This window comes from Podarcis melisellensis (assembly GCF_964234715.1).
Source record: "Podarcis melisellensis genome assembly, chromosome: 16".
NCBI classification, from domain to species: domain Eukaryota; kingdom Metazoa; phylum Chordata; class Lepidosauria; order Squamata; family Lacertidae; genus Podarcis; species Podarcis melisellensis.
In genome coordinates this window covers 17,116,388-17,144,119 of record NC_138533.1, presented here as the reverse complement: position 1 = coordinate 17,144,119, position 27,732 = coordinate 17,116,388, and the positions used below count along the sequence as shown (strand labels likewise).

Genomic DNA, 27,732 nt, shown 5'->3' with positions numbered 1-27,732 from the left:
GTTGTTGAGAATCCTGCATTGCAGGGGGTTGGACTAGATGACCCTCAGGGTCCCCTCCAACTCTACGATGCTATGTTAGGCTGGGCCTCCTTACAAAGCTTAGGCTGTCCATCTGCCAGGGTGGGTAGGGCCCTTGCAGCAGGCGGTTCTTGCAGCTGGCTTTCTCCCACATTCTGCAAGGATCTGAGCATCTCTGGATAGGGCTGAGAATGCCCACCCTCCTCCTGCCTGACACCCTGGAGAGCTGCTGCCAGATAGTGTCGACAGCACTATGCTAGACGGACCCAGTGGTTTGGCCCTCCATTGCTTCAGGAGCAGTGCGAAGGAAATGGGGTACAAGGAGAAGCCCAAGGGCCCCATTCCTTTCCTCATTGCCTGAAATGTTAGAACTCCCTAACACTCCATAACAGGTGCACTTAAATCAATAACTCTGCATCTTAAGGAAAATGTGAATTGTGTAGGGTTATGTAACTTTTAGGACTCTCCCGTCAGTACTTTACGGAGCTCGCCATTTCAAACATCGATTCTAATTCAATGCTTTTTTTTTTTGCACACAAATTATTGTTTGCCACACTTGCTTTCTTTTTTAAAGTGTGTTTCAAAGCCCCTTGAGGAAATCTGGAACCATCCTTCCCCCACAAAATCATGCAACCATCAGAAACTGGGCAGAATAGCAGTAATAATAATAATAAGCAGATCTATGCAAATGTTTCCCATTTATACACATTGCAGAATTCCAGCTTTCCTTGGTACAGAGTTTTGGTTTAACTTGGTGTGGCATTTTGATTTCCCCTTCTTAACCTGCACCCACCCTGGGGGGTTTTTTAGAACAGATTGTACACAAACCTGTCCATAATATTCACTTTCCTATTTAATCTCCTGCCTTCCACACACTGACTAATTTGGGGGTTGTTTTAACAGAATTCTTTCCTCTTTCCGCCTTCCTTTTTCTTCTTCTCGCTTCTTCTTTTTCTTCTTCTTTCTTTTGGCAACTTATTACTTTTAAAAAAGGACACCACCCCCATCCAGAGCAATTGATTTACGTGCCCCCGACCTCACGAAACGGACACGCCACCATTTTCAGCTCCGATTAATCAATCTCCTGCCAATCTGGACAAAACGACATTCCCTCCCTTTGAGGTTGGATCCCTCCATTCGGAGCAGCAGCTCTCCTTCAGTCAACCTCGCCCTCCCCCACCCCACTGCCCAGGAGAAAGTCCAGCAGGGAGTCAGGCTGTTGTTGTTGCTGGAACTCCTGAGCCGGGCTCAGGAGTTGTTTTGGTCCCCAAGCCAGGCCAAGGCCTCTTACACAGCCAGAAACACCCCCACCTTAGTCGCGGCATGAGGGGCTCTCCTTTAAGCACACACACCCCGCCATCAGCAGCTGTGATCCAGGTGTCAACTGCTGCCCGATGCCCACTGCCAGACGCACAAGGGTGGGGTTGTGGCGCACGCAGGATCTCTCCTCCAGCCCAGGGGGCGTGCGCGCTATACCACACTTTCCTCCAGCTCGTCCGCATTGAGGAAGGGTCCGAGGCGCTTGGCGTCGCCCTCGGAGGCCGCGCACTGAGCCAGCATCCCGTGCACCGACTGGCTGCGCTTGGTCCACATGAAGCTGAGGCGCTTGGCGTAGCTGTAGCAGGAGCTGGAGGAGACGTCTCCCATGTCCAGGGAGTTGCTGCGCTTGGTCTTGGCGGGGGTGCTGGGGGGCCCCCACGCTGCTCCCCCCACCCTGTCTCCCGTCCTGCGCTCAGGCTGAGCAGCCTTGGCCCGCACCCGTCGGTGCTTGGGGCCCCGCTCCTTGGGGGGTGTTCGCAGGGGGAGCAGGCCGTTGGGGTGTCCACCGTTGGTCTGCGAGTAGACGTTGGTGACCTTGGGCAGGCTACCATGGGCACTGCCACACACCTTGTACTTCACCATCATGACCACGGTGAAGACCAGCAAGGTGACCACAATGATGCCGCCTACGATCACTGTCAGGGTCCCGCCCAGGAAGTGAGCGTGCAGCGAGTGGCAGTCCGGGTAGGCCTCCCGCGTTGCAAACTGGGCACATCCCAAAAGGTGCGTGGCTGCCAGGGAGGTGGCCGCATCATCAAAGATGGCCAAGACGCACAGGTCATAATCCACGCTGGGCACCAGGTGCTTGAGGTGGAAATGCCGGCTGGTGGCAGGGATGATCCTGCAGAGAGGGGGAGAGAAGGTGTCAGTAGACATCTCAGAAGGGCATGAGAAGTACCTTTGCTGGATCAGAAAGGTACAGCATCTTGTTCTCCCATTGGCCAACCAGATGCCCCAATGAGAAGCCCGCAAGCAGAACCTGAGCACAGAAGCAAATCTCCCATCCTGTGGTTTCCAGCAGCTGGTATTCAAAAGCATTGCTGGCTCCAATCGTGGAGGCAGAGCATAGCCATTGTGGCTAGGAGCCCTCAATAGCCGTCTTCTCCATGAATTAGCCCAACACTCTGTTAAAGCTACCCAATCTCTTGAGCTACCAGGCCTTTATTGCCACCTTGTCATTCCCTTCTGTGGCTTTTTTGCAAGTGAAACTCAATATTCTTCCCTCCAGTCTGTATGGAATATGCCAAACTGCCTCACCAAAGCCACCTGGCTAAATTTAGCTCTTGCAGGTCTGCAGCTAACTAAGGAACAGGAAAAAGAGTTTGGGACTAAACGGACAGCTCGCACCCAAGGAATGTAGAAAAACAGGGTCCTCCCCCACCAAGGGTCTCAATATTGGGACTTCAGCTTTTTCACTTGTTCCTGAAAGCATTAGCAGTAAGAAGTGAGCCAAGTTTGCTGATGACACCAAAGTGCTCAGAGGGGTTAAGACACAGAAGGATTGGGAGAGCTCCAAAGAACATCTCTCCACACTGGGAATATGGGCATTAAGATGATAGATGCAATTCATCGTAAGTACAAAAGCAAGGAAAACCTTAATGTTTGCATTCATCTGCCTGCAAGGGCACAGGAGCAGGTAGATTGGCAGGCCGTAGGAGGTTCCTAGATCTTCCCAGACCTGGAATGCAGCCTGGCTTTCAGTGGAGCAGGAACTCCAGTCTGGTGTAGCCAGGGCCCCCTCTCACAAGACATTTTGTTGCCTGAGGCTGAGGCACAAGAAGGCTTCTCCTTTCCCCATTCTACTTACAGGAGCCAGCAGGATGTAATTTCAACACTAGTGACCCGATAGCCTCCTCCCCTGTCCTTAGGCTAGCTAAGGGTGGCCAGTAGAGGGTGTGTCAGGTGCACATCTCTCTCCTTCCGCAGATGGAAATGGTTGGAACTGGGAACAGCAAGAAGATGGCCCCACAGGAACTGCTGCCCAAGGCAACCACCTCACTGCCTGTCCTTAGAGCCAGATGAATGGAAGCAGCATTGAAGGCTCAGTTGATCCTCTGCCCTGGCCTCAACAGGCAAGTCAAAAGGCAGCCTTCCCAAACCGGCAACCTCCAGATCTTTTGCACAGCTGTATCACACTGGCGCTGGCGTGAGTTGTTGCCCTAAACATCCAGAGGGCACCAGGTTGGGCAAAGTTGCCCTACTTCCCCAGGTTTCTCTGGCTTGAATTCCACCCTGAATGGAAAGTCTGGGTGCCCTTTCCACTTCAGAGGCAAGGCAAGTGACTGCAGGGCTATTGATGGCTACCAGCCATGATGGCTCTGCTACCTCCGTAGTCAGAAGCAGTAATGCTTCTAAGGACCAGGTTCAGGAAACCACAGGAAGGGAGAGGGCACTTGAGCTCATGTCCTTCCCACGGGCATCTGGCTGGCCACAGTGAGATGGTGGACTAGATGGGCCACTGGCATGATCCAGCAGCCACTCTCTTCTTCTTACGCTCTTATGTTCATTTTTAAGTTGAATGGAACCTGGGAGAAATGTCCTCGTCTGTCTCCTCCTTGCACACAAATGCACATCAGTGTGCTGTGGCAGATCTAGGCTTGAGCCCTGGGGGGGGAGGATCCAGCTGTCAGGGCTCAGAGTGCCACAGGGGGGAACCCAGGCCCCAGCTGCTGCCAAAACCAGATCCGGGGGGCAGTGGGGGGGGACGTGCAGGAGAGGGTGCGCAGGGGACTTTGGGAGGGGGAAGGAGAGCCAAGCTGTTGCTCCACAGGGAGCACAACCTGAGGAGAAAGCACTGAATGTTGGTGCCTGTTGCAAATCTGTGTATGGTCATTTTGTTTCTCGAGAATGCATATTTGTGCATGTCATAGAATTGTAGGCTAGGCTAGGATCCCCAGGGTTCATCTAGTCCAACCCCCTATGGGTAAAAACCCTGTGGTGATTAAGGCTACCCTGCCTCAGACTTCAAAACCAGCATTTTTCAAAACCCTTTTGCCCTCCACCTCTAAACTCAATTCACCTTCCCACTTCCCACCTCCAGCCCCCCGGCTTCCATCACCAATCTTCCCCCCCCCCCTGCTTACAAGCAGAGACCCTGGGATGCATCAGGAGGCAGTTATTTTCTCAAGGTGGCCTATGTGGTTTAATCCCCACAGCAACCCTGTGAGGTAGGTTAGGCTGAGAGACGGCGATTGAGCTCAAGGACCCATCCTGGTACTCTAACCACTATGCCACACTGGCTCTTATGTTGCAGCAGTGGCACTCTCTTACATCGTGAGGGCAGAGAGCATTCTGGGAGGTGATTCTTGGGGGTGCTGCGCCCCAGGAAGTTTCATAGACTGGCCCCTGCCATCCATGCCTTAGCAACCTTAAAATCAGACTACTGTAATTCAGTCAATATGGGGCAGCCGTTGAAGACAGGGCGATGGGACTGCTGCTGTCTTTCCTTGCTTGTAGGATTCCTTTCCTAAGGCCTCTGGCTGACCTGTGTGGAAAGCGGAGTACAATACTTGTATTCAGCCACCTCCGTCTGATGCAGTAGCCAGGCTCTGTTCGCTTTCCCCATCTCTCAGTGTTTGCCTGCATACAGGCTCCTAATCTTGTCAGTGTTGTAATTGATTTGTTTCAGTGACAAGAGTCTTGAGGCTGTGGCCTTTGTCACTGGTCACGCTTCACAGACACACACACACACACTTGCTAAAGTACAAATTCAAATCCAGATTAGATCACCAAATCAACCATTGTGAGGAACCAGGGAGGATGCAAGCCCTGGAACAAACATCCCAATAAAATGCACATTCCAGGCTGCAGTTAGAGGGGATGTTGCAGGTTTGAATGGTCTTCTGAAGTTGTGGGGGTGACCTCCTTGCATGTAGAAAACAAACATGTCAGGAAGCACAGTTCTCTCCCTTGCCATCTTCTTGCAGAGCAAACTAGTTTCAATAATAACTTATGATTTCAGGTTACCTTTCAGGTTACCCTAAGAGACCCCTTTAGGGTCTCTTAGAAATCTAGGGAAATTCTCCTTCTGACACTGCACCCTACAGAATATCATAGGGTGGTGACCCAAAAAGGGACATTTTCCATCATTGCCCCTATACTATGAATGGCCTTCCCTCTGCCACGTGTGAAGCAACAGCCACCAGCTGCTTCAGAGGTCTTGTAAACAACCCTTTTTGTCCAGGCTTTCCCTGACGCAGCAGATTAGACCCTGATTTATGTATTTGAATCCCCTGCATTCCTGTTCTGTTTCTTGTTCTTTGCTTTCATGCTGTTGTTTTATTGGTTTTAGGTTGCATTTTTGTTTTAATGATGCTGTTTGTTCTTGTACACCACTTAGAGGTTCTTTTAAAAAAATAATTAAGTGGTCTATAAATGCTTTTAAATAAATAAAATAGCTAGCATTACCTAGAAAATTGCTGGTTTAAATCAGTTCATTTCAATCAAGTCTCCAAGTATGGAATTCATATATTTCCCGACAAGTGTGTGTACTAATTGGTTTCTGCAATAATTAAATGCATTGTTTTGCAACTAAATAAGACCTTGGAACACAATGCAGAACTTTTGCCCAAACAGCCTTCTGTGCTGCAGACTTAGGCCAGCTAAGCAGACAAGTTTGTGTTGGGCCTTTTGTGTACCCAAGCAATGAACACCATTTAATTAAAAGTTAAGTGGGCAGCCCTGCTTGGAAGTAGCCCCTATGAATAAAGTGGGGCCTATTTCTGAGTAAACATGCATAAAGGCTGGACTGTGAGCTCCCAGGAACAAAAGACAGTGGACTTCAAATGGCCTCATGCTTTTGGATGAAAATGGGGTGCAGCCTCCAATCGGGGGGGGGGATCTCTGTCTCCCACCTCCTGTTCAACTGAGCCAGGTGGCATAGAGAGCTGTCTTATATACAGAGTCAGACCACTGGTCCACATATCTTCAGTATTCTATGCACTGACTGGCAGTGGCTGTCCAGGATTTCCAGGCACGGGGTCTTTTCCAGCCCTTCCAGGAGATGCCCTTGAGGATTGAACCTGGAGCATGTACAGCAGATGCTCGTCGCAGTTCGTCTTGGGCATTGAGCTGTTCACAACCCATGTATATTTCATGCTGCCTGTAACTGCCCAGGCTCACAACATCTCCCTAGGGTCCCGTTAGCATTGCTTCCTGCCCTAACACTTTCCTGACTTCCCTGACCACATGAAGTGACTTTAAAAAGAGGGATTGTCGAAGGAAGGCCAGAGGGAGGAGGTATGGTGGTGTTGCTGGAACTGGTTGAAAATGAAGATCGCAGAGCAGATCAGCAACCCTCTATTTGCACAGTTTTGCTTCCCGTTTTTAAAGCAGGACTTAATTCCAGCAGGTTCACTCCCGAGAAACCTGTTATCAGCCTCTGGAAATGTGAAATGGCTTCCTGCAGCCTTCCGTGACCCTGGCCTGTTGAAACATGTGTGCCAAGGTGTTGCTATTAGTAAATAAAACCCTTAAGAACTTGGGACCAATTTGCCTTACCTGGTATGCACCCACTCAACTACTTCAGTCAGCAGAACTGGCAGTGTTATAGGTGCCACATAATACTGTTCCACATTTGTAAGAGCTCAATCTTTTAGTGTGGCAGAATCTACACTTTGGAACTCCCTGCCAATTGATTGTGTAGACAATCCTGAGCTGCCATCCTGAGCAGCTTCCTGTGCTGTGGGCAACAACCTTGGTTAGCTACTAATCTTAAAGAGGCCTAGGGATGTCAGCTCCGGCTATGGAAAATCACTCCAGAGTGGCTCAGGTGACAGGATGAGAGCTGCTCCCTGGAATGAGCAGCATCCAGAGGCTTGGATGAAGTTCTGTCCCTGCTACTCTGAGCCAGTCTCTGCTGCTCTCCACCTGGGAAAGGAGCAAAAGAGGAAGGACCGTAGAAGAGAGCCTGGCTGCTGGATCAGACCAGAGGCCAGCATCCTGTTCCCACAGTGACCATCCTGATGCCTCTCCTGGGAAGCTCACACAAGGAGGATCTGATCCCAGCAGTGAGCAGCTGGAGTTTACAATAATCCAGGAGGCTGGCTTCATGAGGGTCTTGGGAGAACAAAATTATAATTTGAAGTGCCAGAAACCTCTTGCTCGCAGATGGAAACAGTAAAATCTTGGTCCCTGGGCCCACCTGGCAGCCAGTGAAGGAGAAAGCAGCTGAGAGGCGTAATGAGAGTTCCTTGGGATCACAATCCCAGGCGGCACGGTCGCAAACACCTTACCTGTAAATGAGAGTGTCATCCACGGTGCAGTTGTACTGGATCTGGTACATCCAGGCGGCGTAGGCCGACTTGTCAGCCACCCACCGCACCAGCGCTGAGCTGGCTGTCACGTCGGACACCTCCACCCTTTTCTCGAAGCCCCCCTCGCTGGCGTTGGCCGACGTCTTGGCTGAAGTGGCAATGTCGGAGGAGCCCGGGTCCTGCTGTAGCACGGTGATGCTGCCGTTCCCCCGGTGAGGCAAGGGGATGATTTTGAGGTCCACGGTGGCCGTGGACTCCCCTGCAGCGTTGATGGCAATGCAGGTGTAGGCCCCGTCGTCCCGGATGGTGGTCACCAAGATGTCCAACGTGCCATTGCGGAAGGACATGGTCCGGGAGGAGTTGGACATGATTTTGTCATCAGGGGAGACCCAGTGGATGACTGGCTCAGGGTCCCCGATGGCCCGGCACCTCAGGGTGGCCCGTTGGCCCTCCAAGATCCAGAGCTTGTGGGTGTGGCGGGTGATGAGGGGTGGCTCGCAGGTGAACTCCTCCTCAGGGACCGACCAAAAGTAGCGGCCCGCCACCTGCGCAGGGGAGGCGCAGGTCTCCATGTCGTCCTCCCGCACCAGGCGGCGCAGCCACAACAACTCACAGTTGCAGTGCAAGGGGTTCCCGCCAAAGCTGAGCACAATGGTGGAGGTGTATGGGGTCGGGCTGATGACCCCGACCTGAGAGCGGGCAAAGAGTGGATCGGGGGGCAGCGTGTAAAGGCGGTTGGAGGTCATATCCAAGCGGGAGAGCTTGTAGAGCTCGGCAAAGGCCCCTTCCATGATGAAGTCGATCAGGTTGTGGTCCAGGTTGAGGGTGTGGAGGCAGAGCATCCCCTGGATCCCTTCCCAGGGGACCCGGTGCAGATTGTTGTAGGACAAATCCAGGTCCTCCAGGGTCAACAGGAAGTCGTCGAAGGCGACCACTGAGATGTCCACCAGTTGGTTGTTGTTCAGGATGAGGTGCTGGAGGTTGAGCATCCCACGCAGGGCCTCCTCCTGGATCTGGGTCAGCCGGTTGCCGTCCAGGTGGAGCGAGCGGAGGCTCTCCAGGTCGCCGAAGGCAAAGGGGCGGATGGTGTCAATGGTGTTGCGCGACAGGGTCAGGTCCACCAGGCCCGTCATGTTCAGGAAGTCGGGAGGCTCCACCACCTGGATGAAGTTGTCGGCTAGCCGCAGCTCCACCGTCCGGCGGTCAATGTTGGGTGGGATGAAGAGCAGGCCCTTGTTGGCGCAGAGAGTGCTGAGCGACTCAGAGAGATTCTGGCACACGCAGTGGAAGGGACAGCCCTCAACCTGGGCCAACGCACGTCCCACCATCAGCAGCTGGACCAGCAGCAGCAGCAGGCTTTCCATGGTAGACGGCTTGGCAAGCCCTGGAGAAGGAGGGAATGAAATAAAAGCAGTTACCGGACCAAACATCTCAAAGGGCTCGTCCACACTTCCACTCGTCCCATGCCTAGAAAGCCTGGATCCAAGCAGTTTTCCACTTGATCTTCACTTTCTGGGCATAGGTCTGGGTGGTTTCCCCCTTGTTGTGCTTTTTTCCCGGGGAAAACCCACTCTTTAGCGCTAAATTGGAGCAAACATCAATCCGGAGAAATCCCTAATTGCCATTTGCTCCGACTGAGCGCTAAAGAGCAGCTTTCCCCAGAGAAAAGCAGCAGGACAAGAGGAAGTGCGGATAAGTGCTATATATCCGAAGCTGGGTCTCCTCAGTCTTTTCGCAGAAAGCAAGGTTAACTTGCAGTCTATATCTTTAATAAGTCCTTTCAGACTCATCAGAATGAGATACTGGAAGAACTTTGAAGGGGCTTCTCTGACAAACGGGTACAAAACAGCACTTGTGGAAGAATCCCAGGATAAAACAAGCGCAAGGCCTGAAGCACAAAGACTCATCGCTGTTGAATGGCACAGCTTTATTATGTACACGGCTAAAACTGAAAACAGAGGACTCGCCTCATAAACTCTTTGGGTTAACTTGAACTGTTTATCACCTGCCATACAAATAGTAGTTTGGGATCAGAACTTTATTTGGCTATTTCTCATGTATTGCCTAAACATTAGCTTCTGGGTTAGCGCAGGATATTTCGTTATTCATCTTTATGTTATATGTTGGAAGGATTTAATAAAAAAATACATTTTAAACATAAGAATAAAGAAAGAAGGTTGGCTTGATGATGGCATGAGGTGGGAATTTGGGGACTCAGAGAGGACTTCATGCCAGGTGGCAAATTGCTCCCTTTCTTCATTCCTTCATTCTAGTCTGTTAATCTAATTCTATCTCTTCTCTTTTTTATACATGTTTGTACATGTTTGTTTACATTTGCTATTAATTGCAGAGCATACTTGCCAGTGCATCAGATTAAATTGGGGCAGGGCCATAGCTCATTTGCAGAGCAGGTTCAGTCCACAGCATCTCAGTGTAGGATTGGGAGGAAACCCTGGCTGAAATCTCACCTACACTCAGCTACTGCCAGTTAGTGTAGGTGATATTGCACTAGATGGACCAGCAGTCTGACTCAGTAGAAGACAGCCTTCCGTTTAAACCAGCCTTTATTTAGAACCATGTGGACCAGAAGCTTTTTAAGATGACAGAGATGATGTGCTGGGTAGAGCATCTGCTATCAACACAGAATATCCTTGTTCAGTGCCTGGCATCTCCAGTTTGGGTTGGGATAGCCCTATGTCTGAAACCCTGGAGAGCCACTGCTAGCCAGTAGAGGCAGTACTATGCTAGCTGGTCCAGCAGGTGGAGGAGGAGAGGGCAGAGGGTGACGAAAGAGCTAAGAGTGCAGGGGGCCTTTTTCCCATCTTCTGGACCTGGGAAATTCAACAAACCTGCTGTACCTAGAACTGGGTGTGTGGAGAGTGCAGCTGAATGAGACACAGCTGAAGAAGTACCATCCACTTTTGGTCTGCCCATAAAAAGCAAGTGCAGACTTAGAAATTAGGGTGATGTCTCCTGTTTCCTGGAACTCTTCTCATTGTGTGACTTTCGTGGGTGAGCTGAGAGTTTGTTTGGATCCTGGGGGAGAACCCAGAGGCTGAGAGGGAGGGTGTGTTAGAAACAAAAGGATTTTTTAATAGATTTTTATATATTAGTAACTTTGTTTTAATGTAGCATTTTTATATGTGTTTGTTTTTGCAACTTTTTTTTTAAAGTTGCTGTTGTTACTTTAGTTTTTTGCACACTGGTTAGATATTTTTTAAATGCAGGTGATACCTGAACACAGGAAACCCCCCTTTGCATGTCTTTGGGTCACGCATGACCCCACACACATGTGCACCGTTTTTGGCAATGAAATGGGGCATGGTGGGGGCTGAATGAAGCGAGGGCAGGGTGGGGGAATCCCCACTCTTGTACATCCCAGTGACACATGCTGCAGCCTGGAACATAACCCTTGAGTAAGCAGCAAATCCCAGTATATTAAGCAGTATAAAAATTAAATAATCAAAATAATCAGTGGTTATATCAGTATTAATCAGTATAAAGCAGCTTCCTACAATTCAGTACATTTCCTAATTTTAAACATTTTAAAAACATTATTTTCATTCCCATTTAATACCCCCAACATTCATTTGACACAGCCCTTGTTATTTCAAATCCTCCCAGTCATTAATATATATTTGATATAGAGAGATGGGAATCTTTTGCACATCCAACCACCATTCATATTTCCATATGCCCAGTGAAGAGATAATCAAATAAGAAGGAAAGCCTGAGTAAGGAGAAAAGGAGAGATAGATGGAAAGCAGGGTTTGGGGGGGGGGGGAGAGAGCACTAGAGAATCTTCATCAAAGCACAAATTATATTGCACAAAAATGTCTGTCACAGATTGATGGATAGGCAGCGGTCAGATTACTCACTTCAGCTCTCAAGTTATATTACCCCCGTTTAAAAACAGTTTCAGGCCTAATTCAAGCTGCTCGCATTAGTGTTGAAAGCTCTGAACAACTCAAGTCCAAAATTCCTGAAAGATAGCCTCCTTCCATATAAACACCCTCCGTGCTGAGATTAGCAGAGTGGGCCACTCTTGGTTGTTCCACCGCTCTCAGGGATTTGGGGTGCTGGCGTTCCAGGAAAGGGCCTTCTCTGTGGCAGCCCCTAAGTTGTAGAACTGCCTCTCCACAGAGATGCCCCTGGGCCCCTTCACTACGCAGCTGTTGACTTCTGTGACGCACACTTTCAGGAACAGCCATCCGCCAATTCCTGTGAGTGTAGTACATTTTAACTCTTCGCACATCTGGATTTTAAATTATTATAGCCTGCTCTGGGATCTGCTGGGAAAAGGCATTTCATAAATTTAATAATAATAATAAGCCACCTCATTTGCACAGCTGCATCCTACGCCCTGTTTCTTGGTTGTACTAGGGAAAGATTGGATATGGGAACAGCAGACAGAATGTGGGATGCCATCAGGGCAGGATCCAGGGTCACTGTTGCAGAGCCCCACTCAGCAGAAGGGGCACAAGGGGTCAGCAAACACAGGCCTCGTGGAAAGGGGAGGCTTGGCACATTTTGAAGTTAATAGTCAGTGCATCTGGCAGTTAACCAGAAGGTTGGTGGTTTGAGCCCACCCAAGGATAGCTGTGGGCAGGATTTCTGCATTGCAGGGGGTTGAGCTAGATGACCCGTGGTGTCCCTTCCAACTCATATGATTCTGTAAAGTAATATATTTTACCATCTAAAGCAGGGGTAGCCTGTGTGGTTTCATAGAGGAGAAGGCTATCTATCAATGGCTGCTAGCCATGATGGCTCTGCTTCCATGGTCAGAGGCAGCAATGCTTCTCGATACCAGTTGCTGGAGCCGACAGAAGGGGAGAGTGCTCTCATGCTCAGATCCCACTTGCACTGTCAGAACAAGATGCTAGCCAAGACCTGATCCCAGCAAGGCTGGATTTTATGTTTTAATGTTCTTAGGCCAAACATCTGGAAACCCCCCAGGTTAGGGAAAGCTGTTCTAGGTGTCAAATCTTAAAAGCTGGGGGAGTTACTTTCTCTGTTTCATGTCAATGCATGCACATTATTTTAGTTTTATCCTATTTATTTATTTATTTATTTATTTATTTATTTATTTATTGCGGTTAAACTCCACCTTTTACTCCAGGGAGCTGGAAGTGGTGGCTCCTCATTTTGTCCTCACAACAACCCTGTGAGGTAGGTTAATCTGAGAGGCAGGCACTGGCCCAAGGTCTCCCAGTGAGCTTTGTGGCGGCCAAGAAGGGGATTTGAACCCTGGTCTCCTGGGTCCTAGTCTGACACTCTGACCACTACACCACACCAAGGCAGCATACAATCCACAGCTACAGCTGCTGAAGTTTATCTTGAACTGCAGAGACATTTTTGTGGGGGAAGGGAGGGAAACATTCATTCCCTCTAATATACCTTTGTTGTTTGGATTAAGCGCCTTCCTGGCTTTCAGCTGGTGGAAGATGAGCCACACGAGAGTCAATGAGCAGAGCACACAGTGGTTGGTGGGATTAAGACGTCATTGGTCTGAAATGTGGGGGAGGGAGGGGACTCTTATTTCCATGGTTGAAATGGGAGGGGAGATCTGCTGTGTTCCCACATATGTGCTTGAAAGCCGGCTGCACTAGCTGCTTTCCCAGAACGCAGGTGGCTGAGGGGTCAGGCACACCAGAGGTGACAACTCCAGAGACCTTTTGCAAATTGCAGGCCAGGTGGAGGGATTAAAGGTTCTGTATTGTCTCAGCGCTCAAAAGATAGCAGGGCAGATAAAGCTAAAAGAGACTGAGCGAAAGTATGTGCTCTCTGAGACTTGAACCCTCAACCCTGCTAGGACTTCCCCCCCCCCTTCATCTCTTTGCTAACATCTGCAAGGCAGGCAGAAGAGGGAAAGCCAGAGTGTTCATCAGGGTCAGGGCTCAGCCCTGAAAGACATTGCAGAGCAATAGAGGGAACCTCTGAGCATAGACAGAGTGATGCTCTGTCCTCTGCTTCAGGTCATCACCCTCCTTAGAAACCGGCTGACCCAGATCCAGGAGGAGGCCCTGCGTGGGATGCTCAACCTCCAGCACCTCATCCTGAACAACAACCAACTGGTGGACATCTCAGTGGTCGCCTTCGACGACTTCCTGTTGACCCTGGAGGACCTGGATTTGTCCTACAACAATCTGCACCGGGTCCCCTGGGAAGGGATCCAGGGGATGCTCTGCCTCCACACCCTCAACCTGGACCACAACCTGATCGACTTCATCATGGAAGGGGCCTTTGCCGAGCTCTACAAGCTCTCCCGCTTGGATATGACCTCCAACCGCCTTTACACGCTGCCCCCCGATCCACTCTTTGCCCGCTCTCAGGTCGGGGTCATCAGCCCGACCCCATACACCTCCACCATTGTGCTCAGCTTTGGCGGGAACCCCTTGCACTGCAACTGTGAGTTGCTGTGGCTGCGCCGCCTGGTGCGGGAGGTACTGTACTGGGCTTGCGGTTTTCCCACACACATCATCTATCTGGCTAGCCACTGTGAGAAGAGAAGGCTGGACTAGATGGGCCATTGGCCTGATTCAACAGGTTCTTATGAGGAACACCAGTCTGGGCAGGTCATCTCTGTTCCCGAACCCATCTTGGCCAGTGTAGGACACTTGTGCCAGTGTGGCACACACCTCCCAGGCGACACAGAGCTCTTCTTCACATCGCTGGAAGACAGCCCTTCATCATTCAAAAGTTTTCACACTTCCTACGCTTCGAGAAGCCAGACTTATAAGAGATGCTGCACCTATTTTTATTCCTGCCTGCTAGGCGCTCCACGCAGCAACAGCCTCTTGTCTCTGCCTGCTGCGATGCTCAAGAGTCGGTATCTGGCCCTGCAGCAATGCTCTGTGAGATGCCCGGCAGATGTGCAGATTTGGCATCTCTTCCCACCCCTTTTGTGTTTTTCCTCAGTCCTAAGGATAGTTGGAGCCAAGGAGATGCCAGAGGGGTTTGCTGTGGACCTATAAATGTCTATACTTGTGCGCATTTTTGCATAAGAGAAGGGCAGCTTAGATGACAAATTGTCTCATGCATGCAGCAGCAGCTCATTGATGTTCCATCTAGCGGTATGCATGCCTCAACCATCCCAACAAATTACTACCTGTGGAACTCACTGCTCCAAGATGCAGTGTCTTTTAAAGGGGAAGAGATTAAATCCCAAGGAGCTGAAGAGGGCTATCAACAGCTATTTTGTTGCAGAAGTTAGAGAGAACCTCCATGTCCAGAGACTGTCTACCTCAGAAGAAGAGTTGCCTTGGGAAAGAGCGAACAGCAGGGGAGGGACTGTTTGTGGTCAGGATGCTAGACTAGAACAGGGGTCAGCAAACTTTTCCAGCAGGGGGCCAGTCCACTGTCCCTCAGACCTGTGGGGGACCAGACTATATATTTTGGGGGGGTGAACAAATTCCTGTGCCCCATAAAGAACCCAGAGATGCATTTTAAATAAAAGGACGCATTCTACTCGTGTAAAAACATACTGATTCCTGGACCGTCTGCAGGCCGGATTTAGAAAGTGATTGGGCTGGATCAGAGGTAGAGCATCTGCCTTACATGCAGAAAACCTCCTGTGGTTCAATCCCCAGGTAGGGCTGGCAGAGATCCCTGCCTGAAACCCTGAAGAGCTGCTGCCAGTCAGTGCAGACAGTACTGAGCTAGATGAATCAATGGCTTGATTCAGTATAAAGCATCTTCCTCTGTTGCTATTTAAATTGGTCCTTTATTCAGAACCATGAGGACTAGAATTTTTCTTTTGTAGCTCAGTGGTAGAGCATCCGCCTTGATGCGGTAGGTCCCATGTTCAGTCCACAGTGGCATCTCCAGATAGAGCTGGCAGAGACTCCCTGGAGAGCCACTGCTGCCAGTCATTGCAGGCAATACTAGTTTAGATGGACCAGTGGTCTGATTCAGTATAAGGCAGCTTCTTATGTTCCCCATGCTCTCTTGCAGAGGTGGGAGGGGGACTTTAATTCAGCTAACATATGATGGGAAGGAGTCCTGTCCCTGCCTGAAGCCTGGGAACCAAACCAGAGCAGACAGTTCAACACCAGGCTCAGCAAGAGCATCTGTGTTCTGCCTCCAGTTCTGTAAGGGAACAGGGGCGGACTTGGGTAATATGGTGCCCTGAGCGAGGACAAAATTTGGCACCCCTCACCCTTCAATATTTCTTAGTTTCATAATAACTCATTTTGGTACAGATTCCTTTTTAATGGATCTTCTCAGTAGGAACCCGTATAAACATAGGTATTATTATCGTTGTTGTTGTTGTTGTTGTTCTGTGCCCCCTTGGCTTGGCGCCCTGTGCAGGGAGCTGCCCAAGCTGCCCTAAATCCTGCGCTGCTGGGAAAGGAGGGAAGGGCAGGGTCAAGGTGAAAAAGGAAGACTGGAGTGCCACCTAATTTATAACTCCGTTAGAAGAAGAAGAAAATCCCTCTGATTTCCCCAGGCTAGTGAGAATTAAAGGGCATTGTGGAAATGGAGACTGCTGGAAGGTGTTCATGTCTCTGGGCGGGGAGGGGTGGTTGGTTGGGGGGAAAAGTCAGCTGCCAAAGTCTTTCTAGCCTCCAGCTCAGAACAAAGAGCTGGTGTGGTCCTCATCACTGGCCCCCAGGAGTCCTGGGTTCTGCTTCTAGCTCCGGGTTAAGAAACGAAAGCAAAAGGTTAGAGAGAGCCAGGATGGTTGCCTCTGGGGACTGGGCTGTTTGGCAAGAGACTTTTAGGAGATGGTCAGCTGAAGCAATGGAGGCTGAGCAGCCTGCACCCCTGCTTCCTCAGCTCAGGGAAGGCAACGAGGTCTAGTGGTTGGAGGGAGTCAGGATTGTTGGGGTGGTGTTTGGGAATCATTGGCAGCTGACAAGTGATGCAGGTTTAGGGAAAGGACCATATCTGAGTTCAATACCTGCTGGTGTCTCCAGGGAGAGAAACTCCCTCTCTGAAACCTTAAGAGCTGCTGCCAGCCAGTGTAGACAATGCTGACCTGACCCTCAGCAGAAGGCAGCTCCCTATGTTCCCATGCTCAGTTTGGCAACCAGAACACCTGAGCTCTTTGTTGCCAGCGCTGGGGTGCCCCCACCCCACCTTGAAATCCAAATCCCAGACATAAATATAGACCTTAGTCTGCGTTTGGAGCTGCGCTTGGTTCTGCCTGTCTGTTGATGCAGCAGATGACAAATCTACTTCCATCTCTCCCTCCCTCTCCCCCCCCCCTTCTCTCTCTCCTCTCCGCCCCCCCTTCCCCCAGGGCACTCCCTTCTCTGCTCCAGGCTGGAGAGCCTAGCCCTACCGGGCACAACGAGGCCTCCTAGTGGCAGAGTCGGGAGCAGCCGCTGCCTCTGCGCTGGTGCAGGTGAAAGGTTGCAGATGGCCAAAGATTGGGGGGGGGGGTTTGTTACTAGTGCCACAGGAAGAGGGGGGCAAGTGGCCAGGGCAGGATGCAATTGAGGTGGAATAATTTGAAGCTGGCTGGTCCCTTTCACCACCACCTTCCTGCCACTGAGCATCTGCTTTCCATCACTGGAAGGGCACCCCGCTCTGATTTTAATCAAGATGGAAATACAAAGGTCAGAGAAGAAAAAAAGAGGAGTGGGGATAGGGACCCCCACCATTTCCATCACAATGCAACTTTATGGGTAAGGAAAAGGGTGAGGGGTGAAAGGAGATTCAGTGGGAGAAAAAGAGCTTTCGGAGATCAGATTCCTTTTTCTTTTCTGGAAGCCGTTCCAGGGTTTGTAACAGGCAGAGACAGCTAAAAGGGGGCTCTCCTCCCCCCACCCTCCAAGACCAGCGCACCCCATTTGTGGTTTTCTCCCCCTCCCCAAAATTAAATAAACACTCTGCAGTCCCCCTCTGCAGGACATTAGTCACTCCACAACCCCCCCCCCAGGAGCCATCACTGCCTAACCCAACTTCCCACAAAGCTCAGCTAGACACACACACCCCAACACACAGACACACATCACATTTCTGTCGTCGTCCCCCCAATCCATTCGCCTCAGATGCCTTTTTACCTTCTGCTCAGTGTCTCAGGGGCCCAGAGAGCAGCCGCGGCCATCCTGCTCCATCTCCCCGCCTCTCTGAGCCCCCTGCCTCTCGCTCAGGCTCTCCTGGCCGGATCGCGGCCCCCAGGTGCCCCTTGAACCCTCTGCTCCTCTGGGTGCCATGGAGAGGGGCCCAACCGCAGCGGAGCCCCCTCGCCTGCACGGCGGCTGGTGCTGCTGCTGCTGCGTGGCAAGCAAAAGTTCAGCGTGGCTGGAGGTGGCATCGGAGACGCAGGCAGCAGAACATCCTTCCCCCCCACCGTCGGTCTCCCCCCCCCCCCAGCCAAAGGAATCAGACTCAGGAAATGCTGCAGCACTCAGGCAGACATGGGAGAGGGCATCCGTGCCACCCTCATCAAGATGCTGCTGTTAGTGGAGCTCTCTGTGACTCGGGGTGCTCTCTGCTCCCAGGGTCTCTGCTCTTTGACCCTTTTCGCTCACCAGGACTCAGGCTGGGCCACCTTGCCTCTGACCCTTCCCGGGCTCAGAGGCTCCAGGTCCTCCTAAGGCGGCAGATGCCCAAATCAAACGCCTGGGCTCAGTCTGCTTTGCCCTCCAGCTCCTGTGTCCCGGTCACTGTTCCTGGACCCTGAATGCACCCCACTCTCCTTCCAGGCCCCCTTCACCCCTCAGGACTCCTGGGTTCCATGCCACTCAGCTCTCTGTTTCCAGATAAGTCTAGATCCCTTCGATTTCTTCATTCCAAGGTTCTAGATCTCCCAGGACAGGCCTGTTCCAGGTTCTACATGGTCCATTTCTAATCTTGATATCTCTCTTGCTTCTGGATCTTAGTTCTAGATCCACAGTTCTTGAAGAATCCAGAGGGGGGGTTGTTTGTTTGTTTTTTTAAAAAACACCTTACCCCAGAAATTCCAGAATTGAGCTCGTTGGTCCAGCCAAGAGGCTGGGATTCCACCACCCACCCTTTAGCTTCTTGCCCTTCTAGCTGCCCAGTCTTTGACAGTTCCAGATTATATCCCAGTTCTGTGCCCTCTGGAGTTCCGGGTTCTAATCCTCCACCCTACTGGATTCCTGGTGGGCAGGCCATTCGGTGCTAGATCTTTTGACTTGGCTTTCAGACCCCGAGAACCTTTGGGGTTGGGACATCTCCAGGGCATTAGATCCTGGATTTCCGTTTGTAGTTCCCTCCTTCTTGAAGCCCGCTGTTTTCTGCCTTTGCAGAACGTGGCATCTAATTCCTGGCACCTTCAGAGACTCCCAGGGCCCTTCCAGGAACAACGACCTTTTGCACACCCCTTCAGGGCGTCCCCAGATCCTGTTTCTTCTGCAGATCCACCGCCCTTCTTTTCCTCCAGTCCTCCTGGGTCCTCCTCCAAGACGCTCTTTGTCTCTCTGCCTGCCTTCCTGGCGGTCTGGCAAGGGACTGGGAGGGGACCAGCCAGCAGTTTGCAAGCAGGGTTCTTTCAGTTTGGCCTCTCCATCAAATCTCTTCCCCCAGACGCCACCCCACCCCTCCGGACTGAAGCAGGCTTAGCTCTCCGGAGCGGACGGCTCCGCTGGGCTCGGCCCCTCCCCTTCCAGCGCCTGAAGCTCCTCCTACCAAAGCTCTGGTTGGGGGGAGGGAGTTGCCTGTGCCTGGTCTTTGAAGCAGCTGGGATGGAGTCTCCCCGCTTCCTTCTCGGCTTGCAGAGGCAGAAAGAGTGATGGAGCACCTTACCCAAGAGCTAGATTTTGGGAAAACCTTTGCCTCTCAGTAACCAGGGCAGGGAGGCAGCCCCACTGTGTCAGGAAAGGAAATCCGTATTGTTTTCACATCTGATTCTACCCTTTGTGCTTTTAAAAAGAGTGCTCACCCCCCCCCACACACACACACATTTTAAAGTCTGGATTTCAGATTACCAGGCAACTTCCCCTCCCCCCTAGGCTGCAACCTACCAGAAGCAGGAGAAGTGGGGGAGGGATCAAAGAGCAGCTGGTACCAAGTTGGTCCTCATCCCGGTTGTCCTGGGAGACCCGTTGCTAGGAAGCGGGATTGCGGGGGGGGGGGAGCACTGGTGGGAGATAACGATGGGGTCCATGTGGAGCAGGGTGGAAAGGGGTCCTCATTTTTAGATCTAGGCCGAGGAAGGGGGCTTTTGACTGCGGAAAGGGGAGGCCCACACTTTTTAATCTTTGCACCTATTGTTTTCTTTCTTTCTTTAAAGCACACACACAAACAGAGAGAGGCAAACATTACCTTGCTAATCCAAAACGTGGCTAAAAACAAAACAAAATTTCAATCTTGCAAAGTTTCTTTCTAAAGTAAGTCCCCCACCCGTGGAAAATTTAATCCTGTGCATGGCGACTCAGAAGTAAATCCTTCTGTGGAGGAGTTACTCCCAATAAAGAATGGACAGAACTTGGAGCGCATGTCCACTTGGATAGCCACTGAGGCTATCTCGGACACACTTTACTTGGAGTAATTCCCTCTGAACTTAATGGAATTTACTTCCAAGCAAGCATGTGCAGGATTGTGCTCTTAGCCATACATGCCATTGGCGAGGTCCTTTTGAACCCCTCTGACAATACGGGTAACTCTTTTTTGTGTGTTTTCAGCCAGTAAGAAGAAATAACATTTTGGTGCTATTAAATCTGTGGGTGCCTCCAGATCATTCTCACCGATAATCTCTTTTGGATAACATAAGGCCATATTTGCACCCCAAGGAATTGTGCATCTGCTTTGTATCACTGCTGATATTAGGAAAGTCTTTCCAGCTCTTCTGTATACAACAGCTTACCTGGTCGCCACAATGTGACTGGAAACTCCATGCAGATGAATAAGCTGGTTGGCAAGAGATTGTTCCATCCCTCCTGCCAGTCCCCCTGGCTGAAGGCCAGAGCATGAGGTTGCCAGTGGCTACCAGCCACAATGGCTATTTTCTGCCTCCACTCAACACTTACTGGGATCCACAAGTGAGGAGAGTGCTGTTGAGCTCAGGTCCTCCTTGAGGGCTTCCCAAAAGAGGCTAGTAGCAATTGATAGTCTCCAGCTCCTCCGTGAATTTGCCCAGTCCTCTTTCAAAACCATCCAAGTTGGTGGCCATTGCTGCCTCTGGTGGGAGGGAGTTCCATAGTTTAACTATGTGCTGCATATAGTTATGCTATTATAGAACTCACTCCTGCAGGCCACCAACTTGGATGGCTTTAAAAGGAAGATTGGACAAATTCCTGGAGGAGAAGACTATCAGTGGCTACTAGCCATAATGGTTGTGCTCTGCTTCATCAGTTGGAGGCAGAAATGCTTCTGAATATCAGTTGCTAGAGGAGGGGAGAGTGTTCTTGTGCTCAAATCCTGCTGTTGGGCTTCCCCATTGGGGCATCTCTTTGGCCACTCTGAGAATAGGAAGCTGAACAAGATGAGCCATTGGCCTAATCCAGCAAGCTCTTCATATGTTCTTATGATGCTTCCGTGCACTTTCCCCTCCTCTTGAGTAGTCAACCTTCACCTTTCTGCCTGACTCACCATTCCCTCTGCTCTGGGGTAGGAGTTTTTTTGTGGGAAGGGGCCAGGAGCCCATGATACTGGAGCTGGTCCTCAAGCAGAGAGATCTGGATCATCTGTTGGCCCCTCGGTGATCGCTGACCCTGTGGGGATCTGCCAGAGGGTCCTGCTCCTCCTTCTGAGGAGAGACCTCAGGTTGAGCCCTGACAACTCCTGGATTCTCAGGGGAAAGGAGGGCGGAATCTGAGGGAGTGTTGACTAGTGGTTAAGGTAGATAAATCCAAAAATTCCAGGGTTTTTTCAGTCTTTGCTTCAGCCTTCCCCAGTTGGGTGCCTTGGTCCTCAATTCCCAGCAGCCCCAGCCAGCACACCCCTCATTTTAATTGAGCTGTGAGTTAAGGGCATTTGCCTGTATTTCAGCCTCTCTTTATCCTGCATTGCTGTGCCCAGGAAGAAAAACGTTGACATTGGGCTTTAATCACCATTACTCACTTGTCCTCGCCTCCAGTATTTATTTTACTGCAATTACATCCCATCTTTTGCTCCAAGGAACTCCGTGGTGTACATGGTTCTCCCCTTTGTCATTTAATCCCCACAACAATCCAGTGAGGTAGGTTAGGCTGAGAGGCAGCAACTGAGCTCAAGGTCACCCACTGAGCTTCATGGCAGAGTGATGGATTTGAACCCTGGTCTCCGATGACCTTGTCGACACTCTCACCACTGCATCACCATTGGCAAGTCATGTTCAGTTGCAACTCCATCCGATGAGCATCAAATAATTTTGACAGGCTGATTTTTATTTTTATTTCCCCCAAAATTTTCTTTCAACCAAGTTACAGCTCATAAATACTCATTTGTTTGTGCAGATCTGCTTCCTCTTTTATGAATCTATCGATCTGGTCTTCTTTTTCTTCTGTTCCGTTGTTTGTATTGCTGAAAAAACGTTTCGTGCGAATCAATAGCGTTCAGGTTTTGAAGAAAGAAGGCTGTCTAATTGCAAGTGGCAGCTTCTCCCTCCCTTTTTGAATTATAAACACCCTCACACTTCTTTTCAAGACCTCAAAAGGCATCAGTGCTTGGATTGTGGGAGAGGAGGGGAGGGAAATTTAAATAAAATGGATTATTAACTGAGTAACTGGCCAAAACCCAGATCCATCAGCTAAAAATCATTTTGTTGATTGACCACCTTGGAGAAAAGTCTGCTGATGAGGGAGAGAACAGAGTCCTTTGTTAATCCCCAGAGAGAGAAGTAGGATACAAAGAATTGAGCAGAGATGCTTGAGAACTGAAGCTCTCCAGGAATCTCTAGCAATGCAGACAGTTTCTGATCAGATAATAAGGAATAAGTGCTGCCCCCTTCTGGAAAAGCTGTCCATGCTGCAAAAAGTGTGTGTGTGTGTGTGTGTGTGTGTGTGTGTGTGTGTGTGTGTGTGTGGAACCAGTCCTTTCATTTCTGCAGACTTTCCTGCTTTTTCTCCCAATGATCTCAGGTGTCAGTGGGAATTCCACCACATTTCTAGGATATCCCTGTTTTTAGGAACTGCAGGCATCCATCAGATGCAATCAGATACGCATCAGATCCAACGTACCCGCATCTGAACTCAAGCATGCAAGATTCCTCTGGTGTGCGTGCATGTGTGCTTAAATCTATGGATTGCCCTTTGAATTAAAATCAATTGTTATGTAGTCAGAAGCATCCAATTCCCACTCACACACTCGGTGCCAATTAACCAAGGAGCAGAAATATAGCTGCACTAGTTGCCATTCCAATATTTTATTCCTCCTCATCTGCAAAGCATAAAGCTTTTAAGTTATTTTGCTTATTCCATTTATAATTTGAATTGTAAGGCTCGCAGTTCGCAGAGCTGTTTCAGAGATAACTTTTCTCTGCGATGCATTTGGAATGACACCTCACCACCAGAACACGTCTCCTCATAGCACTGATGTCTTCCTGGCCACATTTGTAGGAATTTAATTCTGATTAGCCCAAAAACGAATAAGTAACGCTCTCAAGGGATTATGCAGTGCTAAACCTTTTATAGGCTTTTCCCATCAATTCATCATGTCCAAAGTGAAATGCAATGGAAGCCATTTTTCAAAACCATCTAAAACGCAACAATAAAATATTATAATGAATGCTGTATGCTTTATTACAGTAAATGCAGTATGACTTCATTTATTTATATGTATGCTGTCATCTGCCTCCTTGGGACACAGGCCAGAAGACAAGTCTCCCCTGCCTGTTGTTTGTCTTCCAAATCTAGTGTATTGTGCTGATATAGGGAGGTTCCATTTAACTTCAGTGTCTGATAGTCATTCATAGAGCTACCTTCAGTGCAACTAGAGCCACAGAAGAGGGCAGTGGGGCCATTTGCATTTAAGAATCTGTGGGTCAGGAGGTTGGTTGTAGGGAGTTGTAGCTCCTGGATGTGAGATATTCAAGAAATTTGGGGGAGCTCCACACACACACTTGAAACAGGTAAGAATGAATTCTTAGCTTGAAGAATTTTAGCATAAAATTTTCTACTCCGTTCCATCTGCTACCCTCCGCCAAGGCACAATTGTTTGAGGCTTTGCTTGATCTTTTCCAGACACACTTTTCTCGTCTGTACTGTAAATGGCATCATTTTATAAGATTTCCCCTTGCCTATTCAGTGTATGGACAGTTATGAAGTGCCAACTCCAGCTTCTAAGAGATTTATAAGCTAGGAATGGTTAAGTTCTGTCTCTTCTAAGCTAGTGACAAGGAATAATGCGCATCTCCATAGCTCCTTTCAGCACAGTCTGTGTGAGTTAGCGTCTGAGAAGGAGGTAGTAGGCAGTTTGATCTTGGGGTGCTTCTGAAGCAGCTATTGCCAACTTGGTGCCCTCCAGATGTTTTGTACCACAACCCCAGCTCACGTTTGATACCAGTAGGACCAATTGCTGTTTAGGGCCTGCCATATATAGCAAGGCAGATCGGGGGGGGGGGGGAGCAGCCTCAACTCCTCTACAGCTGTTCTTTTGGAGGACAGAGCTATCTCCCCCTCCTAAGCCAGCCTGCTGCCCTCCTGAGAATTGGAGGGACAAACAGTCCCATCGCCTATGTTAAAATAAGATTTAACTGTTTCCGTACATCAAAATTTGAGGGGGGGGGAGCAGGAGGCAGTCCATGGGCTAACACCCCAGAGGACAGGATCACACTTCAAAACGACCTTGACAGATTAGAGAACTGGGCCAAAACAAACAAGATGAATTTTAACAGGGAGAAATGTAAGTATTGCACTTGGACAAAAAAAATGAGAGGCACAAATACAAGATGGGTGACACCTGGCTTGAGAGCAGTACATGTGAAAAGGAATTAGGAGTCTTGGTCGACCACAAACTTGACATGAGCCAACAGTGTGACGCGGCAGCTAAAAAAGCCAATGCAATTCTGGGCTGCATCAATAGGAGTATAGCATCTAGATCAAGGGAAGTAATAGTGCCACTGTATTCTGCTCTGTTCAGACCTCACCTGGAGTACTGTGTCCAGTTTTGGGCACCACAGTTCAAGAAGGACACTGACAAACTGGAACGTGTCCAGAGGAGGGCAACCAAAATGGTCAAAGGCCTGGAAACGATGCCTTATGAGGAACGGCTAAGGGAGCTGGGCATGTTTAGCCTGGAGAAGAGGAGGTTAAGGGGTGATATGATAGCCATGTTCAAATATATAAAAGGATGTCACATAGAGGAGGGAGAAAGGTTGTTTTCTGCTGCTCCAGAGAAGCGGACACAGAGCAATGGATCCAAACTACAAGAACTTCCTGACAGTAAGAGCTGTTCGACAGTGGAATTTGCTGCCAAGGAGTGTGGTGGAGTCTCCTTCTTTGGAGGTCTTTAAGCAGAGGCTTGACAACCATATGTTAGGAGTGCTCTGATGGTGTATCCTGCTTGGCAGGGGGTTGGACTCGATGGCCCTTGTGGTCTCATCCAACTCTATGATTCTATGATTCATGCCACACTCCAGCAGAAAATAGGATGTCCCTACATAACCTTTGTGTCTCTTCTGCAGTGTTGACTTGTTTTACAGTTTTATTTTATTTATAAATTTTCTAATCTGCTTTTCAACTTTTAAAAAACATACCAGTGATCTCAGCCAGGCATAAAAGCACCCTTGACTTTTGCCTGAGGTCGCCCTGTCACCCTTTGCCTGTGTTGACATCGAGTCATATTAGGATTTCCTGGGCTTTCACTATCGGTTTTGGGTTTTTTTGTCCCAGGTTAAAAGGAATTTTTTTAATGTTCCAGGTTAATAGGAACATTCTTAGGGATCAGGTTTGGAGGTGCCAGTAGATGCAGCGCTTACTTTAGATGCCCAAGTGGCATCTGAGCACAAAGATTTTCTCCCTTTTTCTTAACACCAGAACTCTTAGAAGCTGATTGTTGGAAGATGCAGGACAGATCAAAGAAAGGACTTCATGAAGCACATAGCTGAATTATGGAACTCCTTCCCACAGGAAGCAGTAATGGCCACCAATGTATATAGCTGTAAAAGGGGATTGAACAAATTAATAGAGGAGAAAGCTGTCAGTGGCTACTAGAAACAATGGCTGTGTTCTACATCTGTGCTCAGAATCTCTACATCTGTGCTCACAGACTCTAAATGTTTCTGAATCCGTGCAATGGGGTGAGCTCCCATTGCTCTGTCCCAGCTCCTGCCAACCTAGCAGTTCGAAAGCACACCAGTGCAAGTAGATAAATAGGTACCACTGCAGTGGGAAGGTAAATGGCATTTCCGTGCGCTCTGGCATTTGTCACAGTATCCCGTTGCGCCAGAAGCGGTTCAGTCATGTTGGTCACATGACCTAGAAAACTATCTGTGGACAAACACTGGCTCCCTCTGCCTGAAAAGCGAGATAAGCACCACAACCCCATAGTTGCCTTTTTTTTAACCACATGGAAGGCTTCTGAGAAGCTTCAACTGTGGGCAAAAGACCACTGCAAGGTTGCGCAAGCCTCAGAGGACACTCCTCACCAGTTGAAACAGCTGTACTGACACACCATTGGTTTGCAAGCTGATTTTAAACTGATGGCTTTCAGGCCATTGTTTGCATGGGACCCAAATCCCTGAAGGACTGGTGAGCTTTCTGGGGCATTGCAGGCTGCATCAGGTGCCTTCAAAGGGGAGGCAGAAGAGATGGAGGGTTCAGTGTTGTGCCTTCTGCAGAGACGCCTTCACTGCTAAACTTGAAGTGCCAGGGTATTCAACTTACTTTTTTAAAAAAATCTGCCAAAGATTCTTTTATCTGCCAATAACTTTTGCCTGCATTGTTTTATTGTTCCATCTGGCGTTACATTTCTGACATCACTGGCGTTGCTGCTGTTGTTTCTGACCTGCTGTTATACAAATGAAACGTGCCATGAGTCTGACTTGCAGTGAATCTGACCAGACAGAGGTTGGCAAAGATGCCTCCTACTTCTCTGCTGCCATGGCATCGCCAAATTGCCATCCAGCAGAGCTTTCCTGGGTGATAATTGGGCTATTACAACAAGTTCCTAGAACGGTTACATTAAACCCCTCCTTGGGAGACCCACGTAATAAATTTTCAAGGCTATTTAGTTAGTTAGTTACACTTATTTGTTGGTTTCATAGTGTAATTTTGTGTTGTGTAAATCACTTTATTCACACCTTTGCACACTTGAAGATCAGCTAAGAAATATTTTAAATAATAATGGGAAAAGGAGGCCAAAGCTGGTCTCTCAGCTGATCCAATGGTGTGACTCTGCTTCCCTTCCTCCCTCTGCTACAGCCCAATGGAATGACCAGCGGTTGTCAGGTGACAGCTGAAGGGGGAGGAGCCTGATGGAAGTGTTTTGTTTTTTTTCCAGCTGAGCGATGGACTGGTCCTGCTTCCTTTCTCTTCCTCCCTCAGCTGTAGCCTGGCACGATGGCTGCTGCCAGGTGACAGCTGGTGGAGGAACGGCAGTTGTTGCACAGATCTGGAAAGCTTAATGCTGACCGATAGTAGTGTCTAACCTGCCCGCCCCCCAAAAAAACCCCTGATGCGTGCCTCTTAGACCTCCCTCTCATCTCCCTTTTCCTTTCAGACCAACATCCCTTTCCTACAGAATGTGCTTGGCAATGACCAGTTTCTCCGTGGCACCGTGGACACCCAGTTCATCGATGAAAACCCCGACCTTTTCAATTTGCGACCTGGCCAGAATCGAGCCCAGAAACTGCTCCACTACCTGGGTATGTGGGGGTGGGAGAAGGAGGCAAGTGGAGGACCTCATCGTGTGGGAGCTCAATTCCAATTTTAGCCAGGAAGAGAGCGAAATCAGGTTGGAATAGTCTGAATCACCTCATGGTTAATTCTTGGAAAGAGAAATGGACACTCGCACTAACAGGAAACCATAACCTCTGACCTGGAAGCACTTCTGTGGCATATGAGAGGAGGCTGTGATGAGGGGAGGACTCTCTGGGGGTGCTTAGAGGCACACTGTCCTCCCTTGCTTTACACATTCCAAGGGTTTCAGGATAGTTTCTGGAGCTGAACCAGCCTTTACTTTGTCCTGTGGCTTAAAGACCGAGGATATAGAAGAACAAGCTACACTGACGCAGAGCCAGCATGGCTTCTGCAGGATGCTTCTGTGGGCATTTTCTGCCAGTCCCTGTCTTTATCTCAAAGTCTAACAC

The 27,732-nt window shown here is 49.6% G+C and overlaps 2 protein-coding genes across 8 annotated transcripts in view; one reads left to right on the top strand and one right to left on the bottom strand.

Moving 5' to 3' along the window:
• The window catches only part of PC (pyruvate carboxylase), a 250,399-nt gene that overhangs the window by 200,903 nt on the left and 21,764 nt on the right, over positions 1 to 27,732 (top strand). For all 7 annotated transcript variants that reach the window (XM_081892242.1, XM_081892239.1, XM_081892241.1 and 4 more), the window contains one exon: positions 27,144 to 27,288. In XM_081892242.1, coding sequence (XP_081748368.1) covers positions 27,144 to 27,288 — 145 coding nt within the window. The remainder of the gene's footprint in view (positions 1 to 27,143; positions 27,289 to 27,732) is intronic.
• Positions 700 to 19,459, bottom strand: LRFN4 (leucine rich repeat and fibronectin type III domain containing 4). The gene is made up of 3 exons (XM_081892354.1): positions 17,603 to 19,459; positions 7,572 to 8,976; positions 700 to 2,179 (listed from the first exon to the last, which is right to left on the bottom strand). The coding sequence occupies exons 2-3, from the start codon at positions 8,954 to 8,956 to the stop codon at positions 1,489 to 1,491; spliced, it is 2,076 nt and encodes a 691-aa protein (XP_081748480.1). The 5' UTR covers positions 8,957 to 8,976; positions 17,603 to 19,459; the 3' UTR covers positions 700 to 1,488.